The sequence below is a fragment of the Ciconia boyciana genome, chromosome 1 (assembly GCF_034638445.1).
Source record: "Ciconia boyciana chromosome 1, ASM3463844v1, whole genome shotgun sequence".
Taxonomy (NCBI): Eukaryota; Metazoa; Chordata; class Aves; order Ciconiiformes; family Ciconiidae; genus Ciconia; species Ciconia boyciana.
In genome coordinates, this window is record NC_132934.1 from 145,538,283 (window position 1) to 145,559,053 (window position 20,771).

The following is a 20,771-nucleotide window of genomic DNA, read 5'->3' on the forward strand; positions in this document are numbered from 1 at the left end:
GTGGAAAAAAAAATGTTAAACATGAACTTACACTCTTTTATCTTTGAGGTCTTAACAGGTATTAATATTCTTAAATGCATAAATTGATTAATTAGGATAGTAATTTAAAAACTAATTTAAGGCTTTTCAAATGTTCTTCAAACTTTTTTCCCATATACTGTAGTGAAGAAGTCTGCTAGAAACTTAATCTCTTTAGCTGCATAAAAATAAATAACTAAATACTTTTATTATATAAGGGGTTATGCCAGGTTTGAATGTATGTTGATTTAAAACACTTGAAAGGAGATTGTTGATGTCTATTTATCTATATATATATACAGATTGATCAAAGACTACTTTGTATTAATGAAGAAAATAGGTTTCCTGGTCTCTTTTGTTGTCTCCCCCGCCCTGAGTTGATCTCTAATCCAGATTGCTAAAGCATTTTGCTACTGAAAAACTCAGTTGTGGTTTTGTGTTCCTGTATGCTGATTTGAAGGGTGTTGGTTAACACTTTTAACTAGGTATATTTTGCTGTTGTGCCTTTTTTCAAAACTCAGTTTGGTTTTGTCAAGAAAACTTTATTAAAAGGAAAATCCTTGTTTATATCACATTTCATTTTTTGTCAGGTTTTGTATTTATCATGGTTTCAGTATTAAATGCTTTTTCTTGGTTTCTGTCTTTTGCCTGCTGTATATTAACTGTTATGTGTAAAGTGTTTGAATAATACAGTGAGTTTCATGTATTTAAAAAAAAAAAAAAGTACTTGTTAGATTAACTGGTTTGTCACTTCAGAATAGCTCTTCTTTTTAAAGTATAAAACTTTAAAGTGTATTGTAATGATCTTTATTTCCTGTCTGCTCTAGATAAAGGTCCCTTCCTTTTCCGAAACCCTATCTGCCTTGAATGTTGTACAAGTAGCTGGAGGATCCAAAAGCCTTTTTGCAGGTAATACAAGTTTAAAATAAATGTAAGTGTTTAAGGGAAGAAACAGATTTCCAGTTGTGAAACATTAATGGTGTCTCAAACTTTTTTTTTTTTCTTCATTTTAGTGACTGTAGAGGGTAAAGTATATGCCTGTGGGGAAGCCACAAACGGAAGGCTGGGTTTAGGAATATCTAGTGGAACTGTGCCTATTCCCCGCCAGATTACAGCTCTCAGTAACTATGTGGTAAAGAAGGTGGCTGTTCATTCAGGTACTGGCTATTGCTATTCTTATATGCATAAACATAACATATTAAGCCTGAAAATAGTTGCTTTGCAATTTTCTTGGGTGCTGTGATGCCCTAGCATATCTGATATTTTTTAAATTTTTAAAAATAAATACAGGTTATTAAATTGTCTGTTGCATAAAATGTCAGATTAAATCTAATGGTTCTGTTATTAAAATCTTTGAATTTAGACCATACACAGTTTCTTACTTGCTGGAAGTCAAATTTGGTAACTTCTGAATAGTTTTTCAGTCTGATCCAAAGAAAGTGTTTTCATTTTTGAATGTTGCTGAGTGGTGGGTTGTTTTTTTTTTTTTTTCTTGCAGCATTGAAAATAGCAATTGAGCGATTATTTCTTTTTCTTAATGTGCCTGGAAACCTACTCTCACAAAAGTTTTGTGTTTTAAATGAAATCACATGAAAACTCCGAAGAAAATAAGTAATGTGTTGGTTGAAAGGCTCATACAGTTACATTGTAGAAGTACAGCAGCGTCGAATTTCTGAGATTTTTGCTAGACCTGCTGCCTGCTTGAAAGCTTGAAAATTTAAATTTGTTTACTCTTTTAGGTGGCCGGCATGCTATGGCATTAACTGTTGATGGAAAGGTATTTTCATGGGGTGAAGGAGATGATGGAAAACTCGGTCACTTCAGTCGAATGTAAGGATACCAAATTTGTCTGTATTTTAGTAAAAGAATATTTGTGTTGCATGTTATAACACAGCTGACCACCGCTATTGACAACAACAGGATTTTTAATACAATGGGAATAAAAAATTGTGTTGTGAAAAGATTTTTTCAGGATTGTACGTCAATTTAATGGTGCAGCGTTTGTAGCAGTCTTCAGTCATTTAAAAAAGAGGCATTCAATTAATATAATAATTGGAAATCTACTTAGTGGATAAAGTCTTTAATAGTGTTTTTGAATGTCACTGATGAAATAGCACGCTTTTGGACATAGAGTTTTAGTTACTTTTATAAGGTAAGGTTTACAGAGGTGCCTTGAGGTGTAAAACCATAGCAGTTTTACATTCCTGAGCTGTAACAGTTCATAATGTAAGCCTGACAGAGTATTTTGTAGCCCTTTTCTTTAGACTTGTGTCCACAAACTTGTTAGCCAGAAATACATTTCCCACACTTTTCAGTAATACACAGTTTAATCCTCCACAGGACAGCTTTGAGGAAAATTTGAATTGTCTCAGGATTTTTCTTTTTATGCACCACAGAACAATGTTTTGAAAGAAAAAAACCCGATAAACATAGCCCACGGAGAAATCTTTGTTTGTCATTCTGATATATTTTGAAGACCCGCTCAGAATACATAAAAAATTACAGTGCCCAACTCAGATGGTTAATATATGACAGCAAATAAATGTTCATAGGGGTTTGTGTGTCAGATCAATGAAAAGGGAAGTGCAGATTAGAGCAGTATTGTTGTTTATTGTTCAACTACCTCATGTTTTCTGTAATTTTATTAGAAGTGAGGCTTGGAACTCTTGGGCATTTCATCGGAGCAAATTTTCCAGAGGCCATGCATAATGTTATAAAACCTTAATAGTGGCCCTGATACACAGTCAATATTAGAAAACCTTGAGTTGAAACTCTTCCCTGAATTTAGAGAATATTGTAACCATATGTATAGTAAAAGTTTCCAGTACTCTTATAGAAGCCTGACAACAAATTCCAGTTCTAATTTCTCTCTTATAAGAGCAAAGTTGAGATGGGAGTGTCGTCATCTCTTAATCTTACTATCTGGCTCTGTGTCCACAAGGAGGAGAAATAATTAATTCTAACAAATTGCTCAACTTCGGGAAATGACAGGATATCAGTTTTCACTTTATATTACACACTTTTTAATTGATCCATCACTTTGGTGTTTTGGCTTTTCACCGAAGTTTTGCAGCATATACATAAAATATTTCTTTAAATAAACTCTGAAGTACATTAAAATAGTGTAAACTTTAGATTTGTGATGCTACTAAAGAGTATGTCTTGGAATCATAATGTTACATCTTATTTTATCTTTAGGTTAGTTATTACACGAAATTTTTTGGATTATGAAGGTTGGAGTATATTGTGCGACTCTTTCATAACTAATGCAATTAATTCTTTACCTATTTTCTCTAGGAACTGTGATAAGCCCAGGTTGATAGAAGCGTTGAAAACCAAACGCATTCGTGATATTGCTTGTGGCAGTTCCCACAGTGCTGCCATTACCTCTAGTGGTGAACTGTATACGTGGGGTCTTGGAGAATATGGAAGGCTAGGACATGGAGATAATACCACACAGCTGAAGCCTAAGATGGTAAAATAAATGTTTCTTATCTCTGATGAAATGCGAATGTGTTTGTTTAATAAATGATAAAATAAAGCGAAAGTAAAGCCAAAAACCATGAAAGCAGTACAAAGACATCATTTTGGAGTGATCTAAATTAGGTTTTGATACGCATACCTCTAATAACAGGCAAGCTATTTCAGAAAGGCCAAAAAGATCCAGTCTCTCTCTTTTTCTTGGGAAGTGATGCAGAATGGCTAGCGCTGTTTTGAACATTCATGTCCTGCATCTACTTTGATACATAGCTGGAAGCTACTACTGTCATTGAGCAAGGCTTGATAATCCTTTGCTAAATGGCATGCTTAGGCTGGGCAGAGTGAACAAGATCAGTCATAAGAGCTTGAAAATGTCTGTAGGGTTTTAAAACATAATTTCTTTGAAAAGTCTTGCTTACTTTTTCTGTTTTGTAGGTTAAAGTGCTCCTTGGCCACAGAGTCATTCAGGTTGCTTGTGGAAGCAGAGATGCTCAGACTCTTGCTTTGACAGATGAAGGTAGGAATATCTTGTTCCAGAGCTTTCTAGTGCATGGGAATACTGTGATCATTGTTTAACCTGCAGTTTGGTGTTTGTTAGGTTTGGTGTTTTCTTGGGGTGATGGTGATTTTGGAAAACTGGGCCGAGGAGGAAGTGAAGGATGCAACATTCCTCAGAACATTGAAAGACTGAACGGCCAAGGCGTTTGCCAGATTGAGTGTGGTGCACAGTTCTCATTGGCACTGACCAAGTCAGGAGTGGTATGGACATGGTACGTTAATATTTGCCAGAAAATATTAACAAAGCAATTGCTAAGTATCTGTTGTATTTATTGCTATTTGACTGTCTTAACTCCATCTGTGCCTTATCTGTGTGCTTTGTCTTTTAAATTGGCAGCTCTTCCAGACTAGCTGTGATGGGTTCAATTACTCTAACACTGTGTCTTGTAGCATGCTCAGTTGTGTATTGTACTTGGTTAGGATGCCTGGGTCTTACTGAACTAGTGGAGGAAGGGAAAGATAATTCCCTCTCTTGGGAGCAATGGAGCATGTAAAGGATTGTTAATTCAAGACTTTGGAGTGGAGTGGGAAAAAGAGAACCTGAGAATCGTACTCTGGAGTATGTAGCCTACAGCTAAAGCAGAGACTGAGAGAGTAAGGAAGCAGTAGATTAAGGAAGTAAGCTAAAGTTCAGAGGAGATGGGAAGAACTTCCTTGGAAACACAGGCTCTCTGCAGAGCTCATTGCTGCTCACAAGGCCACTGAGTTGTCAGTAATGATGCCTCGAAGCAAGAACTGGTATGAGATGATAACTGAGAGTTGTTCAGAAACCTTTTTTATTTTTCTCCTATTTGTCTGCTCGCTTTTGCTTTGTTTTGAACACAAACCTGGCTTTTGAGTTTATAAACCTTTCTGTAAAATCTGAGAGCTTACTGTATGGCAGATCAACTTCAGAGCTCTAACCAGATCAAGGTCTTACCCCATCCTTGTGTCATAAGACCATGACCTGTTTGATGTATATCAAAGCTAAGAAGACTTAAAATGGTAATTTTTGTTTTATTATTTGTCAGCAATTGGTGAGTGAAACAAAGAGAAATCCACAAAACTTCCGTTTTTATAAGTTACTTCTATTTTTAAAAGGGAGAAAAGCTTTTAGCAGGTGTCGCTTCTCAGAGTGGCCACTGGAAACTGTATTTGTCTCTCTCACTTCCCCCCCACCCCCCTTTTAAATTCTTTTTTTGTAGTGATGAAAGGAGTAAGAGGAAAGGGAATTTGGCAGTCTTTAAGAACTCTGCAGAATTCTTGTTCGTTCCTTTCTTCCCCCAGTTTATCTTAAAACTGTTACGTCTAGTCATAAAATCTACAGCTATTTCATGACATTACAGGACTACAGGGAGATTTTTTGTGTCTGTTTCAGCTGTGCATGTCTGCACTTTAGGATGGCTGAGTTGCTTCTAAACTTTTATTCTTATCTTCCTGAATTTTTACTGATTTGAGGGAAAAATCACAACTTCTGTGTTTATAACTTTAGGAAGGCAGTAGTACTATATCACATTCACCTCCAGCATAACATAACCTTTCTTGAGAAAAATTGGTGGTGGTGGTGGTGAGCAGCAGAACTGAGTGAATGGTTACTAAAAACACAGTGGAATAAATCTCAGGGGTTTTTTTTCTTCTTTACTGGCATTCTTAGAGGCAGTCTAAGCTGTTTACATTACTTTTGCATATGGTATATCTTTAGTGCAGTTTGTGTATAACAGTTTTAGAGGAATTTAAATTATGGAGGCTTGAGAACCTATATTGAGTGTGAGTGTGAAAAAACTCAGTTCTTGAAAACATGTTAGCTCCTGTATATTTTTTCACGTGAGTGTACTTGTCAAAGGGTCTGTTATTGTTAGGTTTATCCTCAGTAGTATAAATCTGTCCAAGTCTATCAAAACACATCAATTTTGTAGGTATTTATAATTGCAGTGTTTCTGCAACAGAGGAAATTCAGTGTAATCACAGTTGCACTATGTACAAATAACAGTCATAAATGATGCCTGTTCTATACTGAGGTGAAAAGTTACGGGGTCACAGAACTGCAGTTATCCTCATTTTTAGGCCTTTAATTCAGATTTGAAGAATTTGCTTGTGGGTGCTTGTGTTTAATCCCAGTGATAAATGAAGTATTTTGGTTCAGGAGGCTGCATTGACAGAGGAATGTGTAAACAATAGAATTGTCTTGAATTTTATGTTTACTGTCTGTTGCAGGGGTAAGGGCGACTACTTCAGGCTAGGCCATGGCACAGATGTACATGTACGAAAGCCACAAGTTGTGGAAGGACTGAGGGGTAAAAAGATCGTGCACGTGGCTGTAGGCGCACTCCATTGTCTAGCGGTTACTGACACTGGGCAGGTACATTGTGCATCATCCTATTCTCCCCTGTTTCCTTGATCCGGAAAGGAATAAACTAAACTGTTGAGGAAGAATAGTGTAATAGAGTCAATGCTGATTAAGTGGAATAAAAATTTCTAATGATACTTACTTGCTTTTAAAAGTCTTTAATAAATATAAGCATGTTTGTAGTTTAAAATATATTAGCTTTCATATTATTATTGGACTTTAAACATTGTTGTCATAGTAGCTTTTGTAATATTTTCCTAGTTTATCTATTATCTGCATGATCACTTTCCTGCTTCTCACTCTTGAAAGGCAGAAGTAGTGATAGTATTCTGGACAGATTTTTCTGCTGTGATCCAGCATTATCATTATCATAGTATTGATTCAGATCTCCAGTGTAATTACTATGCAACTAATTCTTCTAACTTACTGTTCACTGTGAACATTGAATAATTTATGAATCAACTGATGATTTATGAACTGGCAATAATTTATGAATCATCTGGTAAAGTGCTGCTTTGACTTTTTTTTCTTTATTATTTTAATGTATGATAATGCCTGCATTATTTAATGGGGAGAAAAAAAAATAATGCCAATAGGTTCTCTGAAGTGTCCTGGGTTAATAGTACAAATCACTAATAGTGCTCAGTAGGAATTTTTAAGAAAACAGTTAAATGAGGCAACCAGTGAAGCAAAGTAATATGTGGAAATGTTTACTGGCAGGTTTATGCTTGGGGTGACAATGACCATGGGCAACAAGGCAATGGAACTACTACAGTCAATAGAAAGCCCACTCTTGTCCAGGGCTTGGAAGGCCAGAAAATCACCCGGGTTGCTTGTGGGTCTTCCCACAGCGTAGCATGGACAACAGTGGATGTAGCTACACCGTCTGTTCATGAACCAGTACTTTTCCAGACAGCGAGGGACCCTTTAGGTGCTTCTTATCTTGGTTGGTATTTATTGCCTTATGTTGTTTTTTATGCTATTGGAGAGGTAGTTGTGTGGGTGGTTTAATAGGTGATAGAAGAGTGCAAAGAGAAAACTGTCTTTTAAAAAAGCACCACAAAACAACAAAAACCATACACACCTCTAAAAATACCTCAACAAAACCTCTTCCTGAAAGTGGAAGTTGTAAAGGACTTGTTCAGAAACAGCATTAGTCTGAACTTTTGTTGTTCTTCAGGAAATTAAAATGCAACATGCTTTATCAAACGCCCCAAACACTTTGTCTGTAATATGGGATAGAGCTTTATGGAGGTAGTGGTAGAAGGATGCTACTGTAATATTGGTGGTCTTATGTGTTACCTCTTGCTATAAACCTTGATGCTACTGTTACCTTTTGTTTCTAAGGTAGGTGACTTAAGAATTAGGGAGGCAAACCAGCAATGTTTTGATTGAATATAAAAGCACCAAACATTTTGCTAATTAAGCTTTTTCATGAACAAGTCAATGTATTTAAAAAAGAGCAAGAACTACATATATAGAATGTTTGATTGGTATTTAAGAGTACCTAATAAATATTCTTGCTATTTGATAGATTTCTGTGTAAGTAAAACTTGTTTTAGGTACTGATCACCAAAGTATATCTGTATTACCTTAATCTTCATGAGTAAGTAACAAGGTGGAACACTCTTTTATGAAAGCCCTTGCTGCAAAGCTTCAGTACCTTGCTGCAAAGCTTCAGTATTGACTTTAACGTTGTAACTGTAGGCACTGCAGTTTAAGAATCTACTGTAGAGTTAGTTTTAATCATCTTTCTGACTTAACTGGAACCGATTTATCTAATTTATTGTTATGTAGTACACCATTCAAAAATGCTCGCCTTCTCTTTTTTTTTTTTTTCCTCCCTCCCTCACTCCAGGTGTTCCTTCAGATGCAGATTCTTCTGCTGCCAGTAACAAAATTAGTGGGGCAAACAGTTCCAAGCCGAATCGCCCTTCCCTCGCTAAGATTCTCCTATCGCTTGATGGGAATGTTGCCAAACAGCAGGCGTTATCTCATATACTGATGGCATTACAAATCATGTATGCCAGGTAGGCATGCAAACATTCTTGTCTTTTGCAGAGCAAACGATGACATAGCTTACCATCTGTTAGGGTCTCTTGAGTCAGGTATAAATTGTTTCACAAGTTTGGACTCCTCAGGATAGGCCTAAGCTTCACTTTAAATTTTCTTTTGAAATTGATGTTAGCTTTATGCTGTTATGTTTTCTTTACGGAAGCTCCCAGTGCCTGGGGAAGAAATTGTTTATTTAGGAATGCTCAAGTAAATAATGTAAAAGGAGTGTAAGTAAATCATGATAGATGATGTGGAGGAAGCAGTGGGGAGCAGGGTGGAAAGAACAATAAAACTTTACAGTGCCCTCCTTGTTGTTGGTAGAGAACAGAGTATTTGTGCTAAAATTTATGAAGAGGAACTCGTGTAAAATAGTTGCCTTAAAACACAGTCTTTAAGCATCAGGCCCAAAGGAGAATGGAGATAAACTACTCTCTAAATTCCAGAGCTTGGAAACCTTTTCTTACTTTATTAAGGCAAGCTAATATCATTTTTTCTAAGTTCAACAAGGGAGTATGTTTATGTTGATCTGTCCTAAATGATTTCAGGGATGCAGTTGTTGGAGCACTGATGCCTGCAAGTATGATTGCACCAGTAGAATGTCCCTCTTCATCACCAGCCCCCCCATCAGAGGCTACTTCTACAGGAAGCCCTGCAAATGGAGATGAATGCATGCTTATAGGAGATATAGAAGAGAGGCTGAGCCCAAACCCATGGCAGGACAGGAGAGGGGAGGTAAAGTGTGAAATGAATTTTTCCAACAGTAAAGCTGAAAAATATTGTCCCATTTAGTTTGATAATAGCAGAGATTAAACAGTACTTTCATGTTTTAATTTCAGGAGTACTCTGCGTATGTCAGATTTGGAAAAACTAAAATTTTAGTGTGAAATCAGTTTTGAACTTTCATAATGCACTGTCTTATTTAAATGCAATTGTGATGGTTTCTAGTAGTATTTTAGAATTAACATGAAAATATTAACCATTTGACCAGATATTAAATTCATTTTACAGGAGTGATTTTTTTTTTAAAAAAAGTCAAGACTAAGGGAATATTTGACTATTATTTAATGAAATGTAATTGTAAATTTATATCAACTAACGTAGACAGGAGGGCCTGAATGGAATTCTACTCTGTTGATTCCCAATTGCTAACAGAAGCAGAAAAAAGAAAAGGCTTGCTACTGAAGAGGTCTTTTCGTTTAACAAACTATTAATTTGACATGTATTTTTAGGGCTTGCCTTCTACATTGTGGGCTTTTCTGCAGGCACTGATGTTTTATTGTATGTTTTTGTAGCAGCTGGCATTGAGGGGGGTGTTGGCTGGTTTGCTGTCCTAGGAACATAAAATAGAAGCTAAAAATACAGGGAGCAAATCTTGGTTTTGAATATATTGCTGTTTTTAAATTGCTGCTGTCTTTGAACATAAGCCCTTCTAATAATTGATTAGACTCTTGAAGGTTTTGCAGTATCTTGTTGCAGCTTTTCTTAGTTATTGTTTGTTTTGGCTAGGTTGTTTCTTCAGAAGATGCTGTGACGCCATCTGCTGTAACTCCCTCAGCTGCTGCTGCCTCTTCCCGTCCTTTCATTCCAGTCACAGATGATCCTGGAGCTGCCAGTATCATTGCAGAAACCATGACAAAAACCAAAGAAGTAATGTTGTCAATACCTTCCTTAAAACTTAAGTCCTTACCACACTTTTATCAAGAAGTTTTGCTTCTTTTAAAGTTATTCTATAAATGACTGCATTTTTTTAAATCTATCCAAAGATAGAGGGATTTTCCCCCCTCCCCCCAAAGTTTAAGGAGGTTAATTTTAGGAAAGCTTTTTCACTTGAGAAGTGGGTTTAACAGTAGGTTAATTTTGGGGCCATATATCCCAGATTTACGAATTGTGTTTTAAACTTCTTCAGTCAAGTTAACTTGTTCTGATTCAGTGAAATACTTCTTTCATCTTCACTGTCTAAATATTTCTGCAATTTGTTTTGTAGGACGTAGAAAGTCAAAGTAAAGTATCTGGCCCAGAACCACAGTACTTGGATGAGTTTACTAGTCTCTTAGTACCAGATGACACGCGAGTCATGGTTGACCTGCTAAAGCTTGCTGTGTCCAACCGAGCAGGTGAAAAGGGAAGAGATGTTCTTTCAGCTGTGCTGTCTGGTATGGGCACAGCTTACCCACAGGTCAGGTTTTGTTTCTGTTGCATTTTAACTTCGTCCTTTTTATTAGTAGCTTGCTAGAATATTTTCTTGTATTTGAAGTGCAGTTCAACATACTGAGAAACTTACATGAAAATTTGAGTTGAACTTAAATGCATGTGAACCTTAATGATTTTAATGGAAATATTACCTGAATATATGCAAGTGATACAAATGTCAGTAACAGACTATTTCCTTGTTTTGTCATGCTGCATAGACATTAAAATAGAAGCTTAATGAACTGTATCTATGTATTGGACAAGTGGCTGTAGTTATTGGAATGAAGCTGAATTAAACCACACTCTATTTCCTGGATCCGTGGAATGTTAGTTTAAAAACTTCCACGTTGGTTGGTTTTGTTTAGCATCTGAGTTTATTTCTCAAATTGATGCAGTTGTCATTGCTAGCTAAAAATGCTGCTAATATATTGTTAACGCTATAGTAATTCTTCTTAATTTTTAAGATTTACATTTGATGCATTGAAGTTTCTAACTATTTACAAAGTATCCATGGGTGTGGGTTTTTTTGGGACAACTGACAAACAGAATTAATAAATGCTGTAATATTGGATACCAGCAGCTATATGAAAGAATGTTACAAATCATAAATTACTTATAGAATATCTGCTTACAGTAATGAACTGAAAGTTGTTTAATGTTTCTTGTAGCTTTACCCTTCATATATATATTTATTTTTTTTTTCCTAATGAGTAACAATGCATTTCTTTTAAGATGCTCATATGATGTAGTTAATTTATGGCTTTGCACTGCTTAAAGGCTGGTTTGGAACATGAGAAGTTATTATGCAAAGCTGATTTTTGTATTCTTTTATTAAACTTGTCTTCTCTAACCACAAAGATGAATAATGACTTCTCTAAGGAGTGTGCATTGAATTGAGAGAAATTTTATTTAATGGTATAAATGACAAGACAGCTTCAGATTTAAATCTTACAGTATCTCTGTCTGAGTAAACTAGGATTGTGGGAGAGCCTAACTGATGCTATTCACATAGATGCAATTGAGTGGTATTTCTCAAGCTGTTACCCCCCCTCCCCCCCCCATTTTCAATGATCAGCTATGTATACCCATGTTCTGGGTTTGAGATGTAGTTGTCCCCCTCCCACCCAAATTAGATGCACACTATATATGCACTTATACATTAATTGTAGTTTTTTGCTTCTAGCATTAATAGTGAGTAGCTGAACGACTTCGTGTTTGTGGGTGTTTTTTGTGGTTTGGTTTTTTCTGTGAGTTGTGGTTTGTTTTTTTTACCTTGAGTCAGAATTTTTATTTGAAACTGCTCTTTAAAAATGAGTACTATTGGAATTTTCTCTGAAGGGTGTTTTTCAATATTACATACTGGTTAAATATTTACACCTTTCATTAATCTCTTGGTATATGCTTTACAGTTTGGATTTTACAGTTTGTTTTTTTAAAGGGAAAACAATTGTTTGTGTTGTCATTTACTTACTGGAAACTTACGTTGTTTGGCTTTTAGTTTTAGGAGTTTTTATAGCTTTAACAACACCAAAAAGATTATTTTTGAATGAATATGATGGTTTATGAATCAGAATTCAGAAAACAAGTGATTGATTATTTATTTTAAATTTGGGAATAATAGTAGTTGGCTTAGATTTCTTGGAGTAATCAAACTTACTTTTTGTAAAGTATATTTTTCTTCTCTTAGGTTGCTGATATGTTGTTGGAGCTGTGTGTTACTGAACTAGAAGATGTAGCAACTGATTCACAAAGTGGTCGCCTCTCTTCGCAACCAGTTGTGGTAGAAAGCAGCCATCCATATACTGATGATACCTCTTCTAGTGGCACAGTTAAAATACCAGGTATAGAATTCTTAATAGAGTTATGTTACTAAAATTCAGTTAATTTCAAGCCTGCATGCATAACATTTTTCCTTAGCTTGCAAAAATGTGTATTGAACTCCTAAAGCCATGTTACGTATCCTGTTGCTGTAATAAAATATTTCTTAAAACACTCACATACTGCATGAACATCTCCATCCTGCGAAATACGTGGTTTTGGGTTCACTGACTGTGACTGCAGCTGTATATCATTGCTGTTTTCTGTTCAGTTATGAAGCTGAGAAGGACTGAGTCTTTTTCAGGGTCAGTAATTGAACACCTATCTTCTAGTGTTGAGCATTAGGGAAATGCTTTTTTGTTTAACACTGTCTTTTCATTTAGTGCTTCCTCCAGTATGTTAACCTAGTACTTATCAAAAGGTACAGGCAACAAAGAGCTATTTGCCTTAACTGTAAATAGACATTTTTTTGTCTGTTGCAGCTTCAGTTTGGAATGTTCTGAATATAGTCTTCTATCTGCTAGCTCCTACTCACATGAGCTTGCTATGATGTAAGCCTTTCAAAGAGAAGACATTACAGACAAATAATGTCATTAAACCAAAGGAAGTTATTTTTATTAATGAGCACATGAATTCTAAACAACTGTGTGTGATTTCATGTGGATTTCTAAAATAACGCATTTGTTTGTGGTATTGATTGCTCTGTAGAAATGTGTGAACTCTTTGTTGCTGTTCAGGTGCTGAGGGACTGAGGGTAGAATTTGATCGCCAGTGTTCTACAGAGCGGCGTCATGATCCACTCACCATAATGGATGGTGTCAACAGAATTGTTTCCGTCCGATCAGGTTATGAGAACTAGTGCTTTTCAAAAATGTCTTGGGTGATTTACTGTTAAATGCTGAATGAAATGTACCACTGTCTGTGACTGGCGTACTGTGAGGGATATGCCAATAAAAAAGAGGAAAAACTATGTAAATTGATATTCTGTTTTAAACTAAAAAAGGTGTATGATCTATACGCAGACATGTAAGAGTGATCTTGCATGTTTGAATATAGAGAATTTCTCAGAAGAGCATGTTGTCATGCTCTTCCTAAGAGCAGTTAGTGTAAAAAAAAAAAAAAAAAAAAAAGTGTTTAGCACCTCTGCCAACATGTGTGAATTTCTGTATAGTCAAAATGTATTTTAATAAATTGGAACACAATTGGAAAAGGATACTTCCTTTGTTAGCCCTTTTCTTTTTCAAGTAATGTTTACTGAAATTTGAGCTTTCGTACAGTGAAGACAAATGCTCTTCTGCTGTCAAATGCCCAAAATAATAGCTAGGCTCTCTCTTTCTGTTTTCTGCTCTAGCCTGTGTACCTGACACTACATGAAATCTTCACATCTTTTATCCTGTTACCTCTGATTTCATTTTTAAGCACTATTAATTTGCAGTAGATTTAAGAGGAATATTTTTAATCTTGTCAGATTTTACATTGAACCTATCTATATACTACATCGTGTGCAAGGGTCTCAGTACTTACTGCCTGTGCTTAACATTTCTGAGCAGTCATGATGTGGGCTTTTGCTTTTGACCCATTTTTCCCCAAACTGTTTCTGATGCACGTGCGTTTCATTATTGAGATATTTCTGATTGGATTCCTGGTTGGAAAAAACTGTAAAGCTTTATTTAATGTATATGTTGTTATATATTTTGTAATATGAAAAGATCATTTGAAAATAGAACAATGGATTTTAGTAAGATCTCATAATTGTCTTTTGAATGTAGTATTAAAAGTACTGAGGGTATCTGTTAGTAGTGCTAAATGAACTGTTTAAGACTTAAGTTTCATTAATGTAACATCTTTATAGTTATGTTCATGTGCTTTACATAGCTTTTTTCCTTGAATGCATTTATGTGATATTTATAATGTATAATATGTTTATAACCATGGGAGGGAAGTTGCTATTGACAAGCAGCTTGCATATTGGCTCAGACAGTATAGATGAATATGTTCATATTGCCTACTGTAACAGGTCGTGAGTGGTCAGATTGGTCTAGTGAATTGCGAATTCCAGGGGATGAACTAAAGTGGAAGTTCATCAGTGATGGCTCTGTGAATGGATGGGGATGGCGATTCACTGTTTACCCTATCATGCCAGCTGCAGGTAAGTTATCACATATGATGTTTATAGAAGGGCAAGAGAGTAGATTTACTTGTCAGTTTTTTTACAGTTGCATTTATTGCATGGTATTTACGTGCCAAAGTTTAACAGTTTGTTTGCATTCATACTAAGAAAACATTTTCGTTCATACTTAGGAAACATTTTCAACAAACTCCTGAGAGGTGCACTTGTACATAGGGAAGAGATAAAAATATTTTGTAATCACTCTAGTTTGCCTCTTCATCAGTGAAGAGAGGATACTTTTGAGGCACAACTAATCTGAAAAAATTTTTTTTTTAAATGCATCTGTTTTGGAATTTAGGTGAATTATGTCATGAAAGTGCCTCTTTCTTCCAATCCTTTCAAAGGGAGGTGGAGTGGACCAACTCAGATGCAGACTGGCACTCTAGACTGCTGTGTTTGGTCAGCTAAATCCTGCCTATGTTCTGTTCTTATTTCAGTCTGAGGACAAATATTCCCCACCTTTTTTTTGTTTGTTTGTTTTTGCTTTTTGTTTCTTGCAGGCCCTAAAGACCTTCTCTCAGATCGTTGCATTCTTTCATGTCCCTCAATGGATTTGGTTACGTGTTTGTTGGATTTTCGCTTAAATTTTGCTTCCAACAGGAGTATAGTTCCTCGCTTGGCAGCTTCTCTTGCAGCTTGTGCTCAACTGAGTGCCTTAGGTAGGTGCAGCCTTAAAATTAAGTCTTATTTATCTGAAGTTAAAATGATTGTTTTAAGTAATTACATTCTTTGGGTGCTTATGTTCCTTAGCTGCTGGCCACAGAATGTGGGCCTTGCAGAGATTACGGAAACTGCTCACAACAGAGTTTGGCCAGTCTATTAACATCAACCGGATTCTAGGGGATAATGATGGAGAAACACGAGCTTTGGTAAGAAGGCAGCGATGCTGTCCTCTTCGCATTTTTCACATTAAGATGTATGTGAAGCGTTAAAATGCTAGCCCTGATGTACAATGTTTTTGTTGTTAATGGCCAAATAGGAAATGTGCAAATGAATAGCCTTCTTGCACAGGTCTGCAAGTCTGTAAAGGTACTCCGTTTTAGAAAAAAAATGGCTAATTCCAATACTGTATAGATGTGGTTTTGGAATTGCCAAAAAGCGATAGAAATACTTTTGTATTAGGAAATGGATGGAAATGATACATGACATAGCTAACTGTAGTTTGGGAAGTTGTTAATGTTTTGTCATGGTCATCTAAATAATTTACTTTTTGTAATACATACAGTAAGACTAACTTTCTAGTTCTGTGGTTTCTCTAGAGTTTCACAGGGAGTGCTTTAGCTGCTTTGGTTAAAGGTCTTCCAGAAGCTTTGCAGCGACAGTTTGACTATGAAGACCCCATTGTGAGAGGTGGCAAACAATTGCTCCACAGCCCTTTCTTTAAGGTAATGGGGTACAATCAGTAAATAATTCATTAGTATAGTTCTGGGTTTTTTTGTGGGACATGGTAAGCTCACCTAGCTCTGTATCAGAAACCTTTTCTGACAAAATCAGAATACTACTTCTAAAAGGAGAATCAAATATACAAATAAAGAATAAGGAGTACCTAGCTAGGCAGAGGTAGGTAGATCAGAAAAACATCTTGGAAGTACAGTAGACTACACTTTTTGATAAGTGATTTCCGAGTTGTCCTACTAGGACTGTTGTATATTTTTATTTATTTATATTTTTAAAATACTCTGAAGGTTTTATTTACATCTAGTTGGAACAAAAAGAACGTCTTAAAAGGAAGGCTATTCAGTTCTGGAGCCCGTACTTCAAAGTAAAAATAAACAAGCTGAGGAAGTCTAGAGAAGAGCAACAAGAATAAAAGGCTGAAAAAGCCTCCTATGTAGTAAAAGTTAAACTAAGAGGACTTAGCTATCGTAAGGAAAAGAAATTCTTAAAATATGTAAAAGTTTATACAAGGAAGAAGTAATCCATTGTTCACAATCTTCATCAGCAACATTGATTTGAAATTGAATCAAATTGAAAATCAATTGAAAATTGATTTAATTGGAGGAAGGAGACTTAGTTTAGAAATGGAAGGTAAAAAGTTCAGCACATGGTGTTTGATATAGAAAAATTAATTAATCTAGGAGTGCTTTTCACAGGAAGTTTGTGAAAATTTCTGAATTGGAAGAGGAAACTGGATACATAACCATGTGAGATAGTGTGGGTACACTTGGTGCACTTGATGCTGCCCCATCAATGAGGGTAATGAAGATGGTTCTTGATGTCCCTTGCACTTTACATGTCTTTGAGACAGTGCTCAGGCCCTACTGGTCTATGAGCTGTTCAACTACATCAAATGCATATTAGTTTTTATTACACATTTTTGATATATCTCGAAAATGTTTTTTGATTGTTTGCAGGTGCTTGTGGCTCTTGCTTGTGATCTCGAGTTGGACACTCTCCCTTGCTGTGCAGAGACACACAAATGGGCCTGGTTCAGGAGATACTGTATGGCATCCAGGGTTGCTGTGGCCCTTGATAAAAGGACACCATTACCTCGCCTTTTCCTTGATGAGGTACTGCAGGAATATTTTAAATGGTTCATGGAACATATGAAAGTGTTTAATTTAAAAAGATATACTGAGATTGAAGTATTTTATGCCAACTGTGATAGGAGTGACAGATAGTTTGAATAATGTTGTTTAATCCAAAATATTTTACAGGTGGCAAAGAAAATCCGAGAATTAATGGCAGATAATGAAAATATGGATGTTCTTCATGAGTGCCATGATGTCTTTAAGAGAGAACAGGATGAGCAGCTTGTCCAGTGGATGAATAGGTTATTTCTTTCAACTGTCATTGGTTTGGTCTTGTGCTGCTTCTTGTTGTACAATGATAAACTGCGTTTTTTTGTGACTTGTTAAAAGCTCTTTTAAAATTTTGTTTGTGTTGCATTTTCTGCAGACGACCCGATGATTGGACACTTTCAGCTGGAGGCAGTGGAACTATTTATGGTTGGGGTCATAATCATAGAGGACAACTTGGTGGGATTGAAGGGGCAAAAGTCAAAGTCCCAACTCCATGTGAAGCCCTTGCTACCCTTAGACCAGTGCAGTTAATTGGTGGTGAACAGACTCTGTTTGCAGTGACTGCTGATGGGAAAGTAAGGATACAACAAATGATTGTTTGTTAGACTCCCTTGAAATATTTCATCCTCAGTCAGAATGGGTTTGGAGTAATAAAAAATAATGTGCATAGCACAGATTTATTATTAGTAGTAGTAGTTTTGTTTTATTTTTTTAAAGAAACTGAACTATACCAACTCCAGGAGTGCAGTCTAGGAATTCAGTGTACTGTAGCATTAAATGCATGAAACAAGACATGCATTTTAGTTCTCAATTCAAAACTGTGATCAGATTTTGGAAAACAAAGCTGAATACAAGTAACATGCTCACAGAGTCTCATAAAACAGGACAGACAGTAAAATGTGATGGTGATTATGTCTCTGACAGGGGAGAGGTGCAATTGGAATCTGAGATTGTTCACAGTTGGCTGAATGCCTGTAAGTTAGATATTGCAGGATCTAATTTGCAGATGCGTAAATCCTGAGTGAAAAGGAACACCATGCAGAGGTTTAGTGTAAGGTATAGGGGAAAAAAATAAGTTCACAAATTTGAAAAAGTCTTTATTTTGATACAGATGGCAGTTTTGTGTTAAGGATGTGATTGAGAATTTTAGCTAGAGCTTTTTGTAACAGTTACATTCATCTAGTGAGATACTGTAATGATTCCTCAGCAGTCAGTATCGTCCTTGTTAATGAGTCACAGAAGGGTAAGGGGCAGATTAGTGACATTGCTTGACATAATTCTGTTGAGAGAAATTACTTTCAGATAGACAAAAAGAGAGTGAAAAGCAGTGCTTAAACTGTATTTATGGGATGGAGGGGGAAGAAGCAACTGTGTTTAGGTGTGTATATTCCACAGAAGAAAGAAAACTAGAATAGTGCTGCTTGAAAGAGACCTACAGGTGATCAATGATTTTGTAATGTTATCACACAAAGCTATGGTTTCTTGATACTTCTAGAAAATCAGCCTTAGGATTTAAAATTAAATCCGTTAAGCCAGTGACAGTTCATATTGACTTGAATGTAGCCATATTTTCACAAATTTATTGTGAAATATTTCAAAATATTTCTTATTTTCCAGAAGGGGGTATAGAGGCATGTAAGAAACTGTTTTTTCAGGCTTTCTTTTAACTGTATTCTGGTATACATTCATTAAGAATTCTTCTCTACAACTGTAGTGAATGTTTTTCAAGAGGCAAACAAAATTAAATTTTATTCTTCACTTTAAAGCTGTATGCCACTGGATATGGAGCAGGTGGTAGGCTTGGAATTGGAGGAACAGAGTCAGTTTCTACTCCAACTTTACTGGAATCCATTCAACATGTGTTTATAAAGAAAGTTGCAGTGAACTCAGGAGGAAAGCACTGTTTGGCGTTGTCTTCTGAGGGAGAAGTTTATTCTTGGGGTGAAGCAGAAGATGGTAAACTTGGTCATGGAAACCGAAGGTAAGTGACACTTTGAAATGTTATTTTAAAAAACTAATAATGGATACTTAACTCTAGTTGCTATGTATTTGAAGTACTGCCTATATGTAGAAGTCACTGTTGAGTAATGATGTGGAAATGTACATTTTTAAATTGGAGAACTACAAAATATTTTTCAGATAAACAGTTACTCTGATTTCTGTAATTAGATATTGTGTTCTAACGTATCTGTGGATGCTAAAGTCCAGCGGCTTTCCTTTGGGATCTGTCTTGTAGGTATGTGGAACTTCAAGGCACTTAGGGAGCAAAACTGCCATTCTGCTTCTGATCTCCACATGCATTGTTGCCTACGTTAAAGGAGAAGTTCTGTTGTGTTAGAGATAATGTTCTGATCCAAAAAGAAAAGGAATGCTGAAGTCAGTGGGGGGCAACAGTACATTTTATGCTAGAAATTTTGATAATGTATCTTAAATTGGACTGATTTTCCAGGGTAAATGCTTAGCTGAGCTTTGACTAGATTTTAATGGAAGTGGTTTTGTCGTTTCAGCTTACCTGTAATGCTGTAGTATAATGTATGGTAAAATACTTGTAGCTTTTATAGGCCTTAAAAATATTTCTGAATGACTAATTAAACATAAATCTTTAGGATATTAAACTGGAGCAAAAGCGAATACTCAGTTATTTCAGGTGTCCTTGTACTCATTTTAAAAACCTCTCTCCATACATTGGTGAACGTGAATGGTCTCTTCTAAAAGCTTTGTCAAGACAAATATTTTCATTTCAGCCCTTGTGATCGTCCTCGCGTAATTGAATCTCTGAGAGGTATAGAAGTTGTTGACATTGCCGCTGGGGGAGCACACAGCGCATGTATTACAGCTGCAGGAGACCTTTTTACATGGGGAAAGGGGAGATATGGACGCCTTGGGCATGGAGATAGTGAGGACCAACTAAAACCTAAACTGGTAAGAAACCTTTGGAGTTCTGTACAGTCTTAGTCCATTTCTTACCTCCTGATTTGTAACTTTTTGCATTTGTGCATATAAAGAATGAAAGGGCAAAATGGTGGCATGTATTTGTAAGAAATGAACAGTTGCTTTAGAAAACAGGAATGGATTGGAAGAATAAAATAAAAGTGGAGCTGCAAAACTTTGCTAGAGGTCACTAAACAGCTTACAAGGAATTTCTTTTAGAGAAGACTTAAAGAAAACCCCAAATCAAACACCCCACCCTCCATTAAGGAAATTCCATCCCAGGAGTAGTTTGCACTGAAAGTAACAAGTGAACTCCTTGTCTGCTGGGTCCCCTCATTGTTTATTTCCTGGAAAATATACCAGTGATTAGTGATAGCCACTTAGGCACTTGCAAACTGCTTTTTTTCCTGACATGATAATTATACTCCTAATTCTCATGATTGAATACTGAGATGTTACTGAAGTATATACTAAGTTAATAAGAATTTAACCTAAGTAATTAAGAATTATTTGATTGCTATTTGCTAAAGAAATTTGAGCTAAGCAATCATTGATGAAGAAGATAGCTGTTTCTATTTGATTCTTAAGTGGTGAATCTGAGAACTTGGACAGTATGGAATGTAGGAAGAATGACTATACTGATTAGCTGACGAGTTGTAATTCAGACCACTGTACTCCTGTGAACTAGACTGTAAGAGCTTTA

At 36.0% G+C, this 20,771-nt stretch overlaps 1 protein-coding gene across 6 annotated transcripts in view; it reads left to right on the top strand.

Annotated features, from left to right (window-relative positions):
• HERC2 (HECT and RLD domain containing E3 ubiquitin protein ligase 2) overlaps nt 1-20,771 on the top strand; it is a 119,230-nt gene that overhangs the window by 77,152 nt on the left and 21,307 nt on the right. For 5 of the 6 annotated variants that reach the window (XR_012040342.1, XM_072849614.1, XM_072849616.1 and 2 more), the window contains 23 exons: nt 846-927; nt 1,032-1,175; nt 1,758-1,848; nt 3,316-3,493; nt 3,934-4,015; nt 4,097-4,268; nt 6,250-6,394; nt 7,103-7,328; nt 8,241-8,412; nt 8,983-9,169; nt 9,944-10,084; nt 10,422-10,613; nt 12,315-12,468; nt 13,183-13,290; nt 14,463-14,594; nt 15,116-15,274; nt 15,366-15,484; nt 15,875-16,000; nt 16,970-17,125; nt 17,273-17,388; nt 17,514-17,712; nt 18,904-19,118; nt 19,882-20,059. Coding sequence is in view for 5 of the 6 variants with exons in the window: in XM_072849614.1 (XP_072705715.1) it covers nt 846-927; nt 1,032-1,175; nt 1,758-1,848; nt 3,316-3,493; nt 3,934-4,015; nt 4,097-4,268; nt 6,250-6,394; nt 7,103-7,328; nt 8,241-8,412; nt 8,983-9,169; nt 9,944-10,084; nt 10,422-10,613; nt 12,315-12,468; nt 13,183-13,290; nt 14,463-14,594; nt 15,116-15,274; nt 15,366-15,484; nt 15,875-16,000; nt 16,970-17,125; nt 17,273-17,388; nt 17,514-17,712; nt 18,904-19,118; nt 19,882-20,059 (3,474 nt within the window). In the remaining variant the exon portion in view is untranslated. The remainder of the gene's footprint in view (nt 1-845; nt 928-1,031; nt 1,176-1,757; nt 1,849-3,315; nt 3,494-3,933; nt 4,016-4,096; nt 4,269-6,249; nt 6,395-7,102; nt 7,329-8,240; nt 8,413-8,982; nt 9,170-9,943; nt 10,085-10,421; nt 10,614-12,314; nt 12,469-13,182; nt 13,291-14,462; nt 14,595-15,115; nt 15,275-15,365; nt 15,485-15,874; nt 16,001-16,969; nt 17,126-17,272; nt 17,389-17,513; nt 17,713-18,903; nt 19,119-19,881; nt 20,060-20,771) is intronic. The other variant, XM_072849617.1, reaches the window with a different exon arrangement.